The sequence below is a fragment of the Oryctolagus cuniculus genome, chromosome 2 (assembly GCF_051225735.1).
Source record: "Oryctolagus cuniculus isolate XC-2025 breed Fujian yellow rabbit chromosome 2, ASM5122573v1, whole genome shotgun sequence".
Lineage (NCBI taxonomy): Eukaryota > Metazoa > Chordata > Mammalia > Lagomorpha > Leporidae > Oryctolagus > Oryctolagus cuniculus.
The window spans coordinates 59,600,477-59,621,984 of record NC_142868.1 but is presented as its reverse complement, the minus strand read 5'-3'; the positions used below and the strand labels follow the sequence as shown (position 1 = coordinate 59,621,984).

General features: G+C 40.0%; 1 protein-coding gene and 1 pseudogene across 1 annotated transcript in view; one reads left to right on the top strand and one right to left on the bottom strand.

Moving 5' to 3' along the window:
* The first annotated feature begins 280 nt into the window (after positions 1-280).
* LOC149127769 (casein kinase I pseudogene) lies at positions 281-1,573 on the top strand (annotated as a pseudogene).
* A 14,023-nt stretch (positions 1,574-15,596) lies between these two features.
* Positions 15,597-21,508, bottom strand: part of NEIL3 (nei like DNA glycosylase 3) — a 61,002-nt gene continuing 55,090 nt past the window's right edge. The window contains 3 exon segments of the mRNA XM_008250076.5: positions 15,597-15,768; positions 15,770-15,919; positions 18,232-18,406. Of these exon segments, the coding sequence (XP_008248298.3) occupies positions 15,736-15,768; positions 15,770-15,919; positions 18,232-18,406 (358 nt within the window). The 3' untranslated portion in view covers positions 15,597-15,735.

Genomic DNA, 21,508 nt, shown 5'->3' with positions numbered 1-21,508 from the left:
ACATTGCAGGACGTTGGTCACTGAATTTGATGACTTTCCTGAGCCTAACACCTCACAGAGTACCCATTTCAGTTTTAAGAACTCTAATTTTTTGGAATTCTGTGTTGGCGGGAGCTGGAGTAACAAGATGGCGGCGTCGGCAGAGTGACAGGGCTCCTTGGGTCGGCCGGCCACCGTGGTGGCAGCGGCATCACCTCCCTAACTCAGCGGGCTCCTTTTCCTGCCCCGAAAGCGAGGCAGCGGCAGCCTAGTAACCGCAAGAACTGCCTCACAATCGCAGGCCTGGCAAGAAGAAACCTGACTGAGCAGCGGTGGTCGGTCCCCGTCAGCCGGTTCTGGGCGCTGTGACGCCAGGAAAGGCCTCCCCTGTCCACTGCCTGCCGCCCTCGTCCGCAGCCTTGCCCGGTGGACCAGCCTCAGAAGCCTGCTACGTCCCCTCAGAGGTGCAGGGGCTTTGCCCCCGCCTCCATCTTCGTCTCTCAGGATGGCGACCAGCAGCGGCTCGAAGGCTGAATTCATAGTCGGAGGGAAATACCAACTGGTGCGGAAGATCGGGTCTGGCTCCTTCGGGGACATTTACCTGGCGATTAACATCACCAACGGCGAGGAAGTGGCAGTGAAGCTAGAATCGCAGAGGGCCCGGCATCCCCAGTTGCTGTACGAGAGCAAACTCTATAAGATTCTTCTAGGTGGAGTTGGTGTTCCCCACATACGGTGGTATGGTCAGGAAAAAGACTATAACGTGCTGGTCATGGATCTTCTGGGACCCAGCCTCGAAGACCTCTTCAATTTCTGTTCAAGAAGGTTCTCGATGAAAACTGTGCTTATGTTGGCTGACCAGATGATCAGCAGAATTGAATATGTGCATTCAAAGAATTTTATACACAGAGACATTAAGCCAGATAACTTCCTCATGGGTATTGGGCGTCACTGTAATAAGTTATTCCTTATTGATTTTGGTTTGGCCAAAAAGTACAGAGACAACAGGACAAGGCAACACATACCGTACAGAGAAGACAAAAACCTCACTGGCACAGCCCGATATGCCAGCATCAGTGCGCATCTCGGTATTGAGCAGAGTCGCCGGGATGACATGGAGTCATTAGGATATGTTTTGATGTACTTTAATAGATCCAGCCTGCCATGGCAAGGACTTAAGGCTGCAACAAAGAAACAGAAATACGAAAAGATTAGTGAGAAGAAGATGTCCACTCCTGTTGAAGTTTTATGTAAGGGGTTTCCTGCAGAGTTTGCCATGTACTTAAACTATTGTCGTGGACTGCGCTTTGAGGAAGCCCCGGATTACATGTATCTGAGGCAGCTATTCCGCATCCTTTTCAGGACCCTGAACCACCAATATGACTACACATTTGATTGGACGATGTTAAAGCAGAAAGCAGCACAGCAGGCAACATCTTCCAGTGGTCAGGGTCAGCAGAACCAAACCCCCACAGGTAAGCAAACTGATAAAACTAAGAGTATATGGGAAAGGTTTTTAAGCGTGGATTGTGGCACAGAAGTAGAGCGGATGACCAGAGCAGCATTTGTTTCTCCCCAAATCCTGAAATTTTAGTTCTTACGTACACTAGCCAGTGGTTGTGGATAACCAATTTACTTGGTGTAAAGAACTTAATTTCATTATAAACTGGCTCAGGGCAGCATTGTGATGCTGTATCCTGAGTTGTAGCCACTGTTAATTGTTTTTTTTTTTAAAGGAATTTTTAAAAATATTTATTTATTTGAAAGTCGGAGTTACACAGAGAGAGGAGAGGCAGAGAGAGAGAGGGAGGTCTTCCGATGTTCACTCCCCAGATGGCTGAAATGGCTGGAGCTGTGCCGATCCGAAGCAGGAGCCAGGAGCTTCTTCTGGGTCTCCCACATGGGTGCAGGGGCCCAAGAACTTGGGCCATCTTCTACTGCTTTCCCAGGCCATAGCGGAGAGCTGGACAGGAAGTGGAGCAGCCAGGTCTCAAACCGGTGCCCTTATGGGATGCTGGTGCTTCAGGCCAGGGCATTAACCCACTGCGCCGCAGCACCAGCCCCTAGCCACTGTTAATTGTGAAGGTTAACTGAGGTAGTGAAACATGGTATCCAGTTTTTTAATCACATTTTTTCGAGTAGAAAAGTTAACTAAATGGTTGACACATACAAATTTGTGGAAAAATTGTGTATGCATCATTTTTTTGTTGTTAAGTTCCGTTAGTTTGAACTAGACTGCTTTGAAATCTCATTTCAGAAGAATGGCATAAGTAGTCTTCAGCTACAGTTGTGATGATTGTTAATTCTCACAATTGAGCATTCTTAGGGTTTTTTTTATCCCTGGAGTTTTCAAGTTGTTCACTTAAGACATTCTTCAAATAGTTGCATTCTTGTTTGCAAGCCAGCTGTTAGGGTAACAACCAAAAATTCCAGTGCTTGAGCATAGAAAAGACTCTGCATGCTTACCTGTGCTAGAAGTAACAGCATCTAAAGTGAAGACTTAAGAAAAACTTAGTGACTACTAATAGTCCTACGACTCTGAATTGATTGTACAGTATTCTTGGTACTAAATGAAAAAAAAAAAGCATATTTGTCACAGAAAATTAGTTAAAATCTTACAGCTGAACATGTATGTATGTTGCTTAGATAAATGTAATCACATTTATATGATCAGGGATTTTTCTCTATTTTGAAATGGGAGCCTTTTTATTTACAAGTTTATTAAAAAATAAAAATTTTGTAAAAATTCTAATTTTGGGAATTTTGGCTTTTTAAAACAGATCTATATATCTCACTTATGTTTTTCTGGACATGCATGGAATAAATACAATTCTTTTTCACATCACTCCTTAAGTTTTCTAAAGACAGTTGTCCCATTCAACCTAGCATATTTTCTTAACTGAATAAGACATAGGGAAAATACTATATTTTAAAATTTGAAAAAGAAATCAAGTATATTAATTAAAATACAATGATATATTTACCATTAGTGTTATAAATAATGTAATTCAGAAAGAATATATAGGGATATGTAAGTCAAATTTACACTAAAATACAAAAAGTATGGATGATAAATAAATTCCTTTTAAAAGGACTTTCTTATTTGATTTCTGCTTATTATCCTATTTCAATTTGACAAGAGTGTTTGGTCATTGATAATATCTTTGCTTCCATATTTTTCAGATGCAGAACTATATTCATGTGAACATTGAAAGTATTCTCAGAAGAAAATTTCAAATGGCAATTTGCTATCAAATGTAAGAATCTGTCCCTAATTTTGTTTCTTGGTGACATTCCCACCCAGTTCAAGACATAGCTGATAAACCTTCCTTCCACTTGAAGTCTCCATGTCTGATAAAAAATGGAATAGTTGAGTTTATGCAGCTGTTCACGAGCTAATTATCTGCAATCATTTCTGATTACTTAATAGGCCATGGTAGGATGTGTGTTCACTGCTATGTGGAATTTACACATTAGGCTTTAATGTGCTGATATGGTTAATTGTGGTGCTCACTGCTGCCTGCTAATAGAACATTCCTGAAAATGAGACCATATCTCAATGGAATTTGCTTGTTTATTTTAAATAAGTAATAACTACAAACTCAGATTCTAGATCCGGTGTTTACCATTGTAAGAATGCACTTTTTAGTGCTGTATCATTTCTAATGCAGTTGAATTATTCAAGTTTGAGAAAACAAGTTATTAAACTAATGAGTCAATAACCAGCTCCAACACATAGATTTAACATGTTTTCCTGCTCTGTTCGGTTTCCCAAATTATTTTCTGCCATTGATAGCAAAATAAATTCTTTCAACTGGTACCAAATAAGCTGAATGCAATAACATAATAATGAGAAAAATAAATGTATATTAAAGGCAGACAAATATGTATTAGTGTGTAAACCAAGATGCCTATGCTAGTGAGTAAGAGTTACACAGATATGTTAGTAGGGAAGGTAGACATGAAATTGTTGTAATGAGATCATTACTTTGTTTTGCAGTTTTGCATTTTTTGATAGCATTTAGTCCAAAGCATTCATATGTCACTTAAAAAATTTAGGGCTATTCTTTTGTTGATGCTCCATATTTGTTATTTTTCTGATTTCCAGAAATAGATGCAAAGTGCCTATGAATCTGTTCTAGGTATTCTTTTCTATCCTTCTTTTTGTTCACAAGATCTATTTTTCCCCATCATCACCTTTTCACTCTTTCATCTATTCTTAACATCTTTTCTGTCCCTCACCACTTTTTTATTAGAGAAGCTAAAAGGATTTAAATAAGAAATAGGAAATGTACCTTTGACTTTCTTTGTAATTTCTAAAAATAATACTTTTCTCCACTTTTTTGGCCCTTCCCCAGGCTGATCCTGCTCTTTTAACGGCATTGGATTCACACTTTTGTGAATAGATCTCAACAAATGGGACCCTGTGGGACTCCTTGGGCCCATCAGTCTGCGTGAAATTGTGTGTTCCTAGAAATACTATAAACGTGGTGTTTCTTTGGGCTTAAAGCTATAATCTCTGAAGAAACAGGAACAGAAGGGGATTTAAATAATTTTAATTGACAATGATTTATTCTCATTGTTCTGGTAGAATGTAATATATGCCTGAGTTACTCCAAAGCTTGAGTTTCTCAATTCTTCACAAATTAAGGACTTTTAATAGTTCCTTCATGTTTCCTATTTCTATATTTTTGATATCTTATTGAAACCATAAAACTCCAGAATCTTCTGCTTATTACAAAGGAATTTTTAAAAGTTTGTGGAAATATAGAATTCAAAGATACTTCTTTTGATAGAAAATTTTTTGAAATTTAGGCATGGATTTTTCATAATATACATTTTATATGAACTTTCTGAAAGCCCCTCATACTTTTATTCTTTTTTTAAAGATTTTATTTATTTATTTGAGAAGTAGAGGTATAGATAGAGAGAGGGAGAGACAGACAGAAAGGGCTTCCATCCATTGGTTCACTCTCCAAATGGTGACAATGTCTGGAGCTGAGCTGATCCAAAGCCAGGAGGCAGGAGTTTCTTCCAGGTCTCCCACGCAGGTGCAGGGGCCCAAGGACTCCAAAGAGCTGGATCAGAAGTGTAACAGCCAGGACTAGATCAGGCATCCATATGGGATTCCGGAACCACAGGTAGAACCTTAGCCCACTTTGCCACAATACCAGCCTCCCTTTAGTTTTTTTTTTTTTTTTTTTTTTAAGATTTACTTATTTATGTGAAAGTCAGAGTTACACAAAGAGAGAAGGAGAGGTAGAGAGACAGATATCTTCCATCTACTGATTCACTCCCCCAATTGGCCACAATAGCAGGAGCTGCACTGATCCAAAGCCAGGAGCCAAGAGCTTCCTCCGAGTCTTTTCACATGGGTGCAAGGGCCCAAGGAGTTGGGCCATCTTCAACTGCTTTCCCAGGCCATAGCAGAGAGCTGGATCGGAAGTGGAGCAGACGGAATTAGAACTGGTGCCCATATGGGATGCCGGCATCGCAGGTGGCAGCTTCACCTGCTATGCCACAGCGCCGGCCCCCCTCTTTTAAAGTTCCAGTCTACACATATACAACATGACCTTCCTCATGCTCCCAATCAGCTTGCTCCTCTTTCTCCTTGGTCTCGTCTCTGCCTGGGGAAATTAAAGTTCTTTTTAAATATTGTTACCATTGCTGTTTTTTCCCTGAAACATTTTGGGAGAATTGTGAGAGATTATAGAAGCAGTCCTATTAATAACAAGGATGATAAAATTAACAGAAGTGCTTCAGCTGTCAGAAACTGCATTAAGCCCTTTTTGTGGGTATCACATTTTAGTATCCCAACAGCCCTGTGAAAATCCTACCATTGTTGTCATCACATAACAGATGTGGTAAGACTTAACACACAGTAGGTAAAACTTAGTCAAATATTGAGTTCATGATCACATAGTCTAGGGTAAGGTTAAGGGGCAGTGCGGGCGTTTGAAATAGCAGTTTGACTCCATAGCTCAATTTTATTCTTGAGTTTAAGTAATAAGTAATTAACCATTATGCACACTGTCTTCCACTTCTCTTTTTCATTTGCTCAAATGGCCTTCTGTTTGCATCATTAGTTTAGCATGTGTCCCACTGTGAATTGGCTTGCTTATCTGCCAATGTGTTCCTTAAGGGGAGAAAGTGATTTATTTATTTTTATAGCCTCAGAACACAGAACTGGCCCATCTTACGGACTCCATTTATAGTCTTGAGATGGAAATTGATTCTTCCTTTACAGATTTATCTGCCTGTATTTTCCTTCACATACCCTATGATATAGGCAAACAGAACTGTTTGCTATTCTCCACACACCCTGTGCCGCTGCTCTGTGATATCTCTGCTTATGCTGTGCCTACTTCTTGAAATGCCTTTTACATAAGCAGATCTTCACCAAGGCAAAATTCTAAAAGCTGAAGATTCTCTACCTTATGAATCAGATGAGCTTTCTGAAGCTCCTCTACTTTATGAATCAGATGGGATCTTTCCCTTCCTGTCCTCTGGAGCACTTGTTTATAGTGCTGTTGTTGCTTATCATTTCTACCTCATTAATGTACTTGCAAGATTTTTAAAAAAACCTCATCAATGAATTTTTCACATAGTAAGTGCTTCACCAAGATTAAGCAAATCTAGGTTATTTAAACTAGTTATCTTAGAGCCGGCGCCGCGGCTCACTAGGCTAATCCTCCGCCTTGCAGCGTTGGCACACCAGGTTCTAGTCCTGGTTGGGCGCCGGATTCTGTCCCGGTTGCCCCTCTTCCAGGTCAGCTCTCTGCTGTGGCCAGGGAGTGCAGTGGAGGATGGCCCAAGTACTTGGCCCCTGCACCCGCATGGGAGACCAGGAGAAGCACCTGGCTCCTGCCATCAGATCAGCGCGGTGCGCCGGATGCAGCGCACTGGCTGCAGCGGCCATTGGAGGGTGAACCAACGGCAAAGGAAGACCTTTCTCTCTGTCTCTCTCTCTCACTGTCCACTCTGCCTGTCAAAAAACAAAACAAAACAAAAAAACACACACACACAAAAAAAAACAAAAAAACTAGTTAGCTTAGGTTTCTACAAAGTGAAGGGGTTGAATCTTCAGGGCAATGCAAGGAGTAATTGCATTCATCTACTATATAGATGATACAATGTAGATATAAGGCAGTGTTATTTCTATATTTTCTTTTCAATGAATGCATACCTTTGGATCTGTGTAATTCTGGTCTGTCCATTTGTAAGCAAATTTCTATAAACTACAAGAAAAGACTTTTAACCTGAATTACTAGGAAAACTTAACAGCTTTTAAAAACTGAATAATTCCCCTTTTACTATAAACCAGCAACAGAATAGTGGTAACATGGTTAAAATGTTAAAATACTCTGGTATTACTATAAACCTTTATCCACTACTGAATGCAACAAACATTTACCAAGTTTCTATGGTGTGCAAGGCACAATACTTGGTGAGATTATGTGAAGAATAATGAAGAGTTACATATAATCCCTTAAGGAAGTGAACACTAAGAAATGCAGAAAGTACAAACAGCAGAACATAAGGCAGTCTATGCTATAAACTTTAGAAAACACTCAAAATGCTATAAAGATATCAGAAGAATAAGCTCATACCATGGTTATTTTCATTTGCATATATTTTCCTTTTATTTTACCTATATAGTTGATAGATATCTGTCTATATGAAAGGTGCAGTTTTGGGGACAACCACTATTTTTAATACATGGACAGAATAGTTTATTCAGAGTGCAGACCTTAGCACTTGAGAAAACTCATTTAAATGCTAGCTCTTTATAGTTCTTTCATGTCTCCCATTTCTAAATTTTTAGCATCTTATTGGAACCATGGCCTGTGTGATACATATTTCCTATGTAACCTACATAAGGCTTGGTTGTTCCCTAAACTGGACAATTAGAAATAAGAACAACAATGTCTGTTTCACAGGGTGGTCTAAAGGATTAAATAAAATAATCTATGGAAAGTGCTTAGCAGAGCAGCTGTGCTCAGTAAGGGCTCAATAAGGATTCAACAAACAGTGGCCCTTAAAATCACGATCTTCTACAGTTTTTTCTCCTGTCTTTAAAATACTTTAGATATTGGTTTGAAGTATCAGAAAATAGGCAGATAATCTCAAAAGTGGTAAATACCAGCAGACCACAAAGCATCTTCCAAAAGTTAAGCCCAAGGATTAATGGATGCAGGGTCTCAGGTCTGACAGCCCTGTCCTATTTTTGCAGCTGTGAGAGTCAATGTTATTGATATGAGACATTAACAATGACTATCTCCCTCTGCCTAATGGCTTAAGAGAACACAATCCCAGTGGCTCTTGCCCACAACCCCCATACAATGTAGCCCAGAAACACAAGGCAGTTCAGGAGATAATATTCTGTGACTGCAGACAGCCCAAGCAGGGATTGATCAGGAACCACAGCATTGCTGGAAGAATGAAGATCAGAACATCAAACAAAGGGTCTGAAAACTGAACAGCAATTGGAACTACAGCCCACTAGCCAGGCCAGAACCTTAACATATGCAGTGTGACAACATGCTAAAATAGATTTAAATAGGTTCTAGGCTCTAAGATAATAATCAAAACATTCAAGACACATGAAAATTCACCTGTTATGCCAAAAATCAGGAAAACAACAACTTGAGTGAGAAAATATACTCAATCCATGACAGTACTGAGATTAATCAGTATTAAAATTACCTGACAAGGATTTGAAAGCAATTGTCATAAAAGTGCTTCAAGAATCAATTATAATTTTTCCTAAAATCAATGGAAAAATTAAAAATCTCAGCAAAGAAATAGAAATTATAGAAAAGAATCAGAAGTTGTAGAAAATTATATAACTGGAGAATACAATCATTGAAACAAACAAACAAAACTTTTGTATGGTCTCAGTTGTAGAATAGAGATGACAGAAAATAGTTTCAGTGAACTTGAAGACAGATCAATAAAATGTACTCAATTTGAACCAGAGGAAGAAAAATGATGATCAGAACCTCAGGGGTTTGTGGGACAATAGCAAACAAATGATCTAATATTTGTAACACTGGAGTCTCAGAAGGAAAATAGGAAGAAATTGAGACCAAAGACATATTAGAAAAACTCATGGTTGGAAATTTCCCAAATTTTGAAATAGGTATTATAATTCATAATTAACTACAAGTACAGTTAATATACTACCACATCAGACAAAATATAGAAAACTTGCAACCAATTAGACCATTCTATTCTTTACGATATAGTTCCCATATATATGAGCATACTTCAGAAAGTCTGGAAAAATGGAATTAAAAGTTTGTTTAGGTGCGAAAAATTTTATATGCATGCAGTTTTTCATAATATGCATTTTTCATAAACTTCTTTAAGACCATTGATGTGTACATACTCAAATATTGCAAATTCCAAAAGAAATGTTTTATATAGATATAGGTATACTTTAAATAGTCCTCTATATTTTAAACAAATTAAGAGGAAAAATATATATTTACTTACATATTCACCATTTCAGATTTTATGTTACTTTTTGAAGATTTGGATTTCAATCTGCTACCATTTCCCATTAGCATTCACCTGAACACACACAGTTATAACACCTGTTTAAAAATCCTTGCTAGAGGAACATTGGTGATTTTGGAGTGGGTCTTGATTCTTTGAAGGGCAGAATAATAGAATTCCTATTTGCTAGTTCACTCCCCAAATGCCTGCAACAGAGCTGAGAACCAAATCCAGGTCTCCCAATCTAGCCGTCAGGAACGCAACTACTTGCCTCCCAGGGTCTGCATGTTTGAAACAGCCTCACCTGTTCACTTAAAGGATGGACTCGGACTCAGGAAGAGCAGTGAAAGTGGGACTTTATTAATGAGCCTGCCAAGACCAGGTGCCTGGTGGGCCCGCACACCCAGGGTAGTTTACAGCAAGCTATTTATTTTCTAGCATGCAGGTTCCCATCCCCCACCCCCATCCAGTTCCTCACTGACTGAGTACTCTGGGTTTACAATCTTCCCAGCATTTGCTCCAGCTTTTGGGTGCTAACATCCTGTTTGCCTAAGAACTTTCAGGTACATGTAACCTAGGTGTTAAGCTAGCTAGCTGTGAACATCATACTGTGAAAATGAACCAGATGTTTACTTCTCACATGCATTAGCAGGAAGCCATAGTTTGGAGTCAGAATGAGGCATTGAACCCAGGCACTCCGATGTTGGACATGGACATCTTAATCAGTGTCATAACCAATAGACCAACACTCACCCCCCTGTTGCATAGTTTTAGATTGTATCCCGAATAGTTGAATATTATGTGGTAGTGATTCCAGATTTGGTACATTCTTCTGGAAAGTGAGTGTGTGGTTTTTTGTATGTTTTTGTCTTGTCTTAGCAAGCAACTCATTTGGTTAGATTATTACTGCAGACTTTGGTGGAAGATAAAACCTTGGTTCTGCTGTTTCATCTTTAGCTGCTGTGTGTTCAGCTTTTCCCTTGCTTGTATAGTTCAGGGATAGTTCAATGTTATATGTAGGGGGTTGGGGTTTTCTTGTGAATATTTTTATTTGTTTGAAAGGCAGAGTTACAGAGACGGAGAGATCTTTAACCCTCTCTTTCACTCACCAAATGGCTTCAACAGCCAGGGAGCTCCGTTCTCAGGCACATTAGTAGGGAATTGGATCAGAAATGGAGCAGCGAGGACACCAACTGAGTTCATATAGGATGCCAGCGTTGCAGGCAGTGGCTTAGCCCAGAGTTGTCTGTTTATTTATCTATTTATTTAACTTTTAAGAAATTTACTTGATAATTTAGATTCTCAGGTAAAAGCAAATGCATCATTACAACAGAATTCTCATGTTAATATGATATTAATGCAAAGAGAACAGATTCACCTTAGTTCATAGATGCAATTTTAATACTTCCCTTCCTGCTCCCTTTCCTTCTTTCCTTTCTTCCTTCCCTCCCTTTTCTTTTTACTTTTTCTTTTACAATTTTGAGGTAAAATATTTGTATTTTACATTACAGTCAAAGGCTTAATGCTCCAATAAATAAAAAGTTCAGGGGTCGGCGCTGTAACACAGCAGGTTAAAGCCCTGGCCTGAAGCGCAGGCATCCCATATGGATGCCGGTTCTAGTCTTGGCTGCTCCTCTTCTGATCCAGCTCTCTGCTATGGCCTGGGGTAGCAGTAGAAGATGACCCAAGTCCTTGGGCCCCTGCGTGCACATGGGAGACCTGGAAGAAGCTCCTGGCTCCTGGTTTTGGATCGGTGCAGCTCTGGCTGTTGCAGCCATCTGGGGAGTGAACCAGTGGATGGAAGACCTCTCTCTGTCTCTGCCTCTCTCTCTGTACTCTGTATTTCAAATAAATAAAATAAATCTTTAAAAAAAAAAGAGTTCAACAAGTAAAAAAATAAAAGGACCCTAGTTCAGCAGGAATATAAGCATGGGCTATAAACAATAATCAAATGGAAAGAAAGATGACTATTTCACTTAGGTAGAGGTTTTTTGTCGCTCCCCCTCTTCGCGGAGGAACGACACAGGACCCTGCGCTGTTCTTTTGTCTGCTCGGCCCTCCCCGGGTTTGCGGCTGGTTCTTCCCGGGTTGGCTGCTGTCCCTCCCACCTCCGTGGAAGGGCGGTTCCCCCTGCCACTTTCCCCACTTTCGTGGGGGAGCGGCACACCGCCGGCCGGCTCTCTCGGGGGCTGCTCAGATGTCATCCGGATGTTCCCTTTAGATGTTCCTGGTGCATGTTGTCTCTCTCCTCCTTTATAGTCCTCTTCCACCAATCCCAACTCTACCCACACGCCGAGTACGCTGCTCTCCTCCAATCAGGAGCAGGATCAGCTCCTGCAGGTTATTGGTCGAACTGGAGGCAGCTGTGTAAAAGTTGTTTACTCCTCTCCCAGCGCCATATTGTGGGAGAGCAGATGCATAGAATAAGTCTTAATTCCAGTAACTTAGTCTAGTCCGAGTTGCTCCCCACAGTTTTTTTTTTTTTTTTTTTTTTTTTTTTTTTTTTTTTTTTTTTTTACAGGCAGAGTTAGACAGTGAGAGACAGAGAGAAAGGTCTTCCTTCCGTTGGTTCACCCCCGAGATGGCCGCTACGGCCGGTGGTGCTGCGGCTGGCGCTGCGCCAATCTGAAGCCAGGAGCTAGGCTCTTCCTCCTGGTCTCCCATGCGGGTGCAGGGCCCAAGCACTTGGGCCACCCTCCACTGCCTTCCCGGGCCACGCAGAGAGCTGGACTGGAAGAGGAGCAACCGGGACAGAACCCGGCACCCCAACTGGGACTAGAACCCGGGGTGCCAGCGCCACAGGCGGAGGATTAGCCTAGTGAGCCGCGGTGCCAGCCCGTTTTTTTGTTTTGTTTGTTTGTTTTTTAGTTCATGCTCCCATATTCTTTTTTATTCAGAATCTAGAGTTATCTGTGGGAATGCTGTATTCAGTTGGAATATACTGGGGTAATGCAAACAGAAACCTCTTTGAGACTTTGATGAGCAATTTTGTGGGCTGGTGCCGTGGCTCACTTGGTTAATCCTCTGCCTGTGGCACCAGCATCCCATATAAGTGCCGGGTTCTAGTTCTGGTTGCTCCTCTTCCAGTCACGGTCTCTGCTGTGGCCCAGGAGGGCAGTGGGCCGTGCACCCGCATGGGAGATCAGGAGGAAGCACCTGGCTCCTGGCTTTGGATCAGCGCGGTGCACCGGCCATAGCAGTCATTTGGGGAATGAACCAGCAGAATGAAGACCTTTTTCCTCTCTGTCTCTCTCTCTTACCGTCTAACTCTGCCTAATTAAACAAAAAAAATTTTTTTTGTTAAAATTAAGTTAGGAGGAATGTCATCTTTCAGATACTCATCTGTTTCAAATATAAACCTGTGTTTTCATCCATCTGACTTTTTAATTCTCTTAGTAAAACTGTCAATGATGTAGATTCTAGCCATCTCTTATTAATAAAAAGGATCTGAATTTATCATATGAAGAAGCCTATTGTGTTTCAAATACCCGTATTTCCTTTAATGAAAATTTTTGGAAATTGACCTTATGGGAGCCCTTTTAGCTCTTTGTTGCACAAACATTCACTTTCTTTCTTAGTACACACACCGTGTCCTTCACATCAGGTCAGCTGAGACTGTCAATTTCTGGTCCAGTTCCTAGTCTTCCCTGTAGAAATGATGCCCTCCTGGGCTCTTTGGGTTAAGATCACTGATCGTAGGTTGGTTATAATTTTGTCTTGACTATAAAATGTGCTATAAAATATGCTCTGTTCTTGATGATAATTTCCTATGTTATTAATGTGTATGCATGAACAATTTAGTGGAAGAATGGAAAAAGGGTTGAAGTCATTGCTTTTTTAAAAAAAGATTTATTAGGGCCAGTGTTCTGGTGCAGCAGGATAAAGCCCTGGCCTGCAGCACTGGTATCCTATATGGGCGCTGGTTCGAGTCCCAGCTGCTCTACTTCTTGCCAGCTCGCTGATGGTGCATCCCAGAAAGCAGCAAAGGATGGCCCAAGTCCTTGGGCCCCTGCACCCACGTAGGAGACCCGGAGGAAGCTCCTGGCCTCTGGCTTAGGATTCGTTCAGCTCCCGCTGTTGCAGCCATTTGGGTTGTGAACTAGCAGTTGGAAAACCTCTCTGTCTCTACCTCTCTCTGTAAATCTGTCTTCAAATAGACAGTATAAATCATTAAAAAAATTATTTTTGAGAGGCAGAATGACAGACAAATGGAGAGAAAGAAATCTTCCATCCTTTGGTTCACTCCCAAATGGTCATGACATTCAGGGTGGGTCTTCCGTGTGGGTGGAAGGGGTCCAAGAGTTTGGGCCATCTTCCCCTGCCTGCCCAGGTTTATTAGCAGGGAACTGGCCTGGAAGCAGAGCAGCTGGGACTGGAACTGGCACTCCGATCCAGGATGCTGGTGTTGCAGGCAGCAGCTCAACCAGCTGTGTCACAATGCTGACTTCTGTGCTCCCTTTCCTGCCTCTTTTTAAAGTAATAGATTGAACCAGCTCTGCAAAGACTTTTCCACAGACATGAAGAAATACTTTAAGGTTGATTTTTTCTTTCCTTTTGGGCAACAAGCATACAGTTACCCAGATTAAATTTTGAGGGGAAAAATGGAATAAAAATAAGAAATAAAAAATACATTAAGCTTCTGAAACTGACTTATTTTTAAATAAGAGTTAAGATTAGAAAAATATAAATCAATTTGTTTTAAGTAGATATATGTAATTCTGTACTATTTTGTTTTGTTTTGTTTTAATTCTTATTTGAAAGGCTGAGAAACAGAAAGACAGAGAAATACTTTCCTTACATTACCCAAATACCTGTAAGAACTGGGACTGGGCCAGGCCAAAGTCAGGTATCCAGATCTCAATCTGGGCTTCCCATGTAGTGGCAGGAATCCAAGTGCTTGAGCCATTATCTGCTGCCACCCAGGGTGAGCAACAGCAGGAAGTTGAAATTGGAATAGATGTTGGAACTTGAACCCAGGCACTCTGATATGGAATGCATGTGTTCTAAGAGATGTCTTAGCCACTGCACGAATTGCCTGCCTCTCAACTTCTGTTCTTAAATATTGTTTTACACACCAAATCCCCATAACTTTCTATGAAAATGCACTTTAAGTTATATATGGATTTGGCACACTCATAACACCTAACAAAGACGTAATGTTTGTTGAATAGAATAAAAAGCATTCTTCTGCATAAGTGAGATATCTTTTCTTTTTTTATTTATTTATTGGGGCCAGCACTGTGGCATAGCAAGTAAAGCTACTGCCTGCAGTGCCAGCATCTCACATGGGCGCCGGTTCAAGTTCCAGCTGTTCTACTTCTGATCCAGCTCTCTGATATGGCCTGGGAAATCAGTAGAAGATGGCCCAAGTCCTTGGAGGCCCCTGCACCCTCATGGGAGACCCAGAGGAATCTTCTGGCTCCTGGCTTTGGATTGGCGCAGCTCTGGCCATTGTGGCTATCTGGGGAGTGAACCAGCAGATGGAAGACCTCTCTCTTTCTCTCTCTCTCTGCCTCTCCTTCTCTCTGTTAACTCACTTTCAAATAAAAAGATTTATTTATTTATTTATTTGAAAGGCTAAGTTACACGGACAGAGAAATCAGCTATCCGTTGGTTCTCTCCCCAAATGGCCACAATGGTTCGGATGAAGCCAGGAGCCAGGAGCTTCTTCTGGGTCTCCTTCAGGGACCCAAGCACGTGGGCCATCTTCTGCTGCTTTCCCAGGCACATTAGTAGGGAGCTGGATTGGTAGTAGAGCAGGTGAGACATGAACCGGTGATGATGTGGCATCTTTGCCTGCTATGCCGCAATGCTGGCTCTGAAATCTTATTTGTTAAATTTTCTTCAAGAGAATAAGAAATTCTTTTAATTATATATTATAAATAGAGTACCTGAGAAAACAATTCACTACAGATACAATATCTTATTATACCGCACTACAGTCCTCTCCAAGAAAAAAAATCACTGCTTCCCTAAAGAAGTTACAAGACAACAGCAGCATGCTAAAAATACTTTATTGTCATTATTAAGAGGATTAAATACACATTGTAAGTGGAATATGCTGTACATCTGATAAAATAAGCATTTATTAAGGTTAAACAAAACACATACAAAAAGAATAAATTGAGTTTTCAAATGCTGCAATAACTTTGAATATAACAGGTATTCTGCATCTTTCAGTTAAAGAAAGGGGAATAGACATTATAAAAAGTCTAAAGAGATCAAATGCCAGATATGCTATAGATGGAGAAAATATTAGCAACCTGGAATCATATTAATTCCCTGGCCTGTTTTCTGCCCACTGGAAAAAATCGCACTGTTTTTCCTTCCCAAGAGGGCACACAAAGAAATTCCTTCCATTATTAGGCCCAATCTTCAACACCGTTCTCATAATGGAGCGCTTGCCGTGGTTGCAGAGTGGGAAGGACAAATCAGCCCACTGGAGGAAAAAAAGATAAGACTCTATTTGAATGTGGAAGTTAACATCACGTGCTGGCTAAACTTAGGCTCACTTATTAGTGCCACATTGTCTTTACTGCTATTAGGATTAAACTGACATTGTAAAGCAGACATAAATCATTAGTGGTGCCATTAAAAACGCTTATATCTTGTAAGAAGCATCTCTCATAAATTTGTTGGAATTCCACAGCAAGTTGCCACAAGCCTCCCTCTGTTTAAAGGCATAATTGAAAACTATCAGAATCTTGCTGTAAAGCAATCAGTAGTGTCCCTGCTATAGGTCTATTTTAGTTAACACTCTAGGATCAAATATTTGTCATGATGCTAATACTAAACTTCTTTCCAGGGGTGGGGAACATCTGGCTCATAGGCTATATAAGGCCACAAAATCAGTCATTTGTTCTGGCCCTGACAAGACAATTGCAATTCAATAAATCTATAGCACAGTAATTTTTAAGTTGATAATTTTATGGCCTATGAATGATGTTATAAATATTCAAATGGTCCTTGTCAGAAACAAGATTCCCTAATCCTGCAAGGGAAAGAATGAATCCACAGGGATTTGCCTGGAATTAGATTGGGCAAATTTCATTGTATTAATTTTGGCCTTGGAGAGGTTTGAGGTAGGCTATTATCTCATTTTCTACATGACATCTACAAAAGCTTCTAGAGAAGGAAATCTGTGTATTTACTTGAATTTACATCTGGTTCAAGCATTGAGATCTAAAATCACTATCAAATTTTCTCTGGGAAATTCCTTAAGAAGGTATCACACTCTCAATAAGCCTACCAGAACATTTTTTTGCTCTTGCATTGGAACAGATTAATCTTTTTCCAGTTATATACCAGATAAAGCAAAACTTGGAACAACATGTTGTCTAGGCACACAGATTGGTGAGATGGTCACTGTGAGGAATGCAGAAAGTGAGACCAACTTAAAGGACATCTTCTATCATTATTTCATTATTAGGGAAACACCCAAAGACTAGAAAGGCATGAGGAATCGCCTGTAGCTACACTATTTTTGTATCATTACTTTTTTTGGTCAAGCTTGTATAGACTTTGCTATGGCTGTTGTACTCAAGGCAGGTAAATTGTTTTTCTTGTGTATCTCTATCCAGTGCATAAACCCAAGGTTTAATGTAGCATTGAATTCAGGGAGAACAAAATTTTAACGTGGATTATTACCTACATTGAGTCCTACTAGAATTCACTAGTCACTCAATACCTTTCTATCTTCATGAACCAAGGGCAACATTTCTATGTCTGTGGTTTCAAATAAGATATGGTCTAATAATCTAATAGTTATTATTTTATTTTCTTTTTTGCTGAATTCCTTTGAATTTTAAGTTATTCAACATTTAGGCTTTAAACTGGATGCTAGTGTGGCTACTTAACCATATTCAAAAATTTATGGCAAAAACTTTTTTGTTTTTAATTTTTTTGAGAGAAAGTCCCCCACTCACTGGTTCACTTCCATTTTTTTTTTTTAAATTTATTTAATAGGTAGAGTTATAGAGAGTGAGAGAGAGACAGAAAGGTCTTCCTTCCGTTGGTTCACTCCCCAAATGGCCACTATGGCCGGCGCTGCGCCGATCCAAAGCCAGGAGCCAGGTGCTTCTTCCTGGTCTCCCATGTGAGTGCAGGGGCCCAAACACTTGGGCCATCCTCCACTGCCCTCCCGGGCCACAGCAGAGAGCTGGATTGGAAGAGGAGCAACCAGGAGTAGAACCCAGCACCCATATGGGATGCTGGCGCCGCAGGCGGAGGATTAACCAAGTGAGCCTCGGCACTGGCCCCGGCAAAGGCTTCTTATAATTTAGGACAAAAGTGGAAAAACATTGTTATTTGTGCTATTTTAATAATCAAAATCCAGGTGCAGCATTTGGTACAGTGGTAGAATGCCATATGAAATCCTTGCATCCTGTATTAGACTGCCTGGGCTTGAGTCCTGCCTTCATTTTCAATTCAAGCTTCCTGTTAATGCATCTCCTGGGAGGCAGCAGGTGATGGCCCAGGTACTTAGGTCTCTACTACTCACATAGGAGACCCAGGTAGAGTTCTAGGTTCCTCGCTTCAGCTTTGCCCAGCTCGGGCTGTTGCCAGCATTTGGGGAGTGAACCAGCAACAGATCTCTCTCTCTCTCTCTCTCCCGCTCCCTCCCTCTCCCTCCCTCTCTCTGTGTCTTTTTCTTAGTGCAAGTTTCTTCCTTTCAAATACACTGAAAAATGAATAAACGAATTAAAAAAATACAATTACACCATAGTATACTTAGTAAATCTTAACACGTACTTCAAAAAAGCCACATTGTGCTTCTCCAGGTAGAGGACAAGCATAAAACTGCCTTCCCTTGTTTTCACCGTCCTTCCTCACAACTCGGAGAATGCAGAGGCGGTTGTGTTTACTGCATCGAGGACTGCCAGCATTTAAGGTACAAGGACCATCTGTCATATTAATCTGAAGTTCACTGTAATGACAGGTTACAAAATAACTGCAGCATAATAGTGCTAACAGGATCATTCACACCACCTCACCCCCACACATTAGAATTCTGCTTGTATAAAATTATATCAAAAAGCGGAATAGGGTCAACTTAAAGTAATTACACAAACAACTACTTTTTTAATGCTTTGTTTTCTTAGGTAATTCTAATTTACTTCCAAAGCTATCTATGTATTCAAGCACAGAACTTATACATTTCTAAAGAACAAAAACAGCTGAATTGTGCATCCACTTTCTTTCATTTTCATTTCTGATATTTGGTTCTTCTCTTACCCAATATTCTTTTGGCCAGTTTCATTTACTCGAAAATATTCTCAAGTTCAGCAGCCCCATTCCTCGCACTCCCCTCCCCCTAAGTAATTACCACAGTCTCCTCTTATTTTCTCCTCAGAAGCAAATGCTCATCAATGGCTCTGGCAAAGCCACTGAGATCTCTATTTCTAGTGTCCACTTTACAGACAATTTTCTTTGGTTTTCTTTGATCAAGGCTACCAAATAGCTGCAATCATATTCCAGCAAGAATCAGACTGCCTGGAAGAGCAGAAGTGAGTATTGTGTAAAGCTAGTAGGGAAGTTGCATTCACCCTGTAATTAGAATTGAGAGTATTTAGAAGTTATCCCTGAATAGAGTGTACAAACCTCAGAAGCCAGCCTTGTACTATACCTGTGTAAGCAGAATTTTTTTCTTGTAAAGGAGTTTTATTATTATTTTAATTTTCTGTATTTTGCATATCTCAATAATGCCTTTCTAAGAGCTAGAATTTTAATAAGCCATTTGAAGAGAAAAAGTGTTCACATTAATTAAAACCAGAAGTCCCCCCTTAATAAATATTACTTATTAAAAAAGCAAATTAAAAAAACAGTTCATTCTTTCTCATTTTGGGGAAAATGTCTAAAGAACAAAGTATTCTTAACTTAAAAAAATACTTAAAGCCAGAGATATTTTTCCGTTCTCCTTGCTTCCTATACTGCATTTCTCACATACTTGTTTCTATAATGATGCCTCGAAGCATCCTATCTAATTGAAAAGTGCGGAGAATGTGATTTTTTATTTGTGACTAAATTGGCTTAAACTCCTTTATAAAACAGATGCTTAAATATACTGCTCTGAAATCATTTGTATGGCCCCAAATATTCTGAGTGCAGGTTTTGAAGCTTTTCATACAGCAGCCATTTGTAAAATCAGAGCAGCTGTAGGCATTGCTAATGAAAGCATTATAATTATACTTTTCACCAGCAACTTTTTTCTTGGTACCTTTTTCAGGGTAGGGGTGGTGGCTTGTATTTTAGAACTGTGGGTATTATCAAATCAGAAAGAGGAAGGCTGAGAAGCAAAGCACTTTTTTTTCCACAACCTTCCATTTCACCAGACTGCAGCAAAGGAGGCAGTGTTAAAACTTCAAATTCTAGGTAAGCTAAATATCTAGGTAAAGTCAAGAGATTTCAAAATGGAAGTGGCTTATAGTGTTATTTTAAATATTAAAGTAGGAGAAATAATTTAATAATAATAGAAACAATTAAATGTGTTACTACTTGAAACTATGCACACATAAAAATACAGTTTCATATATTATCTTAAGGGTAATTGTTTTAGATAACAACCAGTTCAATGTTGTCTAACCCATCTCCAGGGTTCCACATACCCAAGAGAGGTTAAAACTGTTCACTATTAATGCTTTTCTGGGAAGAGGGACAAAGGTGGATTAAGGAGAAAAGGAAAGTCCCCAATGTCTTCTTTTAGTTCAATTGTGTCTTCCATTCAGTTTCTTCTTTGGTATAAAGAAATCAATATTCAAAAAATCTCTTATCTTTGGTACTCAGAGTGTCGTCCACTTTCTAGGAGCATTAACATCACCTGAGAGCTCATTAAAATTACAGAATTATCCGCCCTTGCTCCAGATTGCTACAGAATTAGAGTCTGAATGTTAACAAGAGTCCCAAGTGATTTTTATGCACATTAAGTTGGGAAGCACCGAGTGAGTTAAAGAAACTAAGATACTGAGGCCTCCTGTGATCACATCAGCTCTAAATATGCATAGCCTAATCTAAATTTTATAATAGAAAACATTATCCAGAATAATTAAAACATTATCCTGATCAGTTGAGGATATTTTGGCTTCTGTTTGTTTCAATCATTATTTGAAAACTTTCTAAAATATTGGACAGCATTTCGTGAGGCAAATTTAGCTTACAGAGTATCTTTACTTATGTTGATGGTTAGGACCACCATTGTGTATATATAATACTGGGTTATAAATGAACTATTATAGATCAGGGCTTGGTAAATCCCTATAATCAACGGGGTTGGTAAACCTTTCAGATAACACACATTTTAGGCTTATGTGTCTAATGGTTTCAGCCACAACTACTTCATTCTGTTGTTTGCAGCATGAAAAACAGCCATCAAAAATACCTAAGTGGGGAAATTTTTATTTGTACAAACCGGTGTCAGGCCGGACTTGGCTGTAGCCTGCTGAAAGACAAGTCATTAGAGACAAAAACAATGCTTAAGAGATAAGAGGTTCTCAACAAATACTTATTAATAAAGAAATGAAATTGCACGGCAATCAGATAAATACTATCATGAAGATACAAAGACATTCCCAAGCACAGGTTTGTAATTTTAAAGTGAATATTTTTTCAATAATCAATTCATAACAGTTTAACTTATTTTGCAGATAGGGTGATGCCATATAATAAAAATGTTGCCTGAAATCTTTTAATTAATAAGCCTCCATGAATGTTTATGTTGTCATCTAGGAATATCTCAAGGATTAAAACGAACTGCAGTGGCTAAGCTGGTGCCTGTGACGTTGGCATCCCATATCAGTGTGCCGGTTTGAGTCCCAGCTGCTCTGCTTCCAATCTGGCTCCCTGCTCACGTGCCTGGGAAAGTGGCAGAAGACGGCCCATCTACTTGGGCCTCTGCCACCTATGTAGGGGACCTGAATGGAGTCCCAGGCTCCTGGCTTCTGTCTAGCCCAGTCCCACAGCAGTCATTTGGGGAGTGAACCAGTTGGTGGAAGATCTCTATCTTTCCCTTTCTCCCTGTCATATTGCCTGTCAA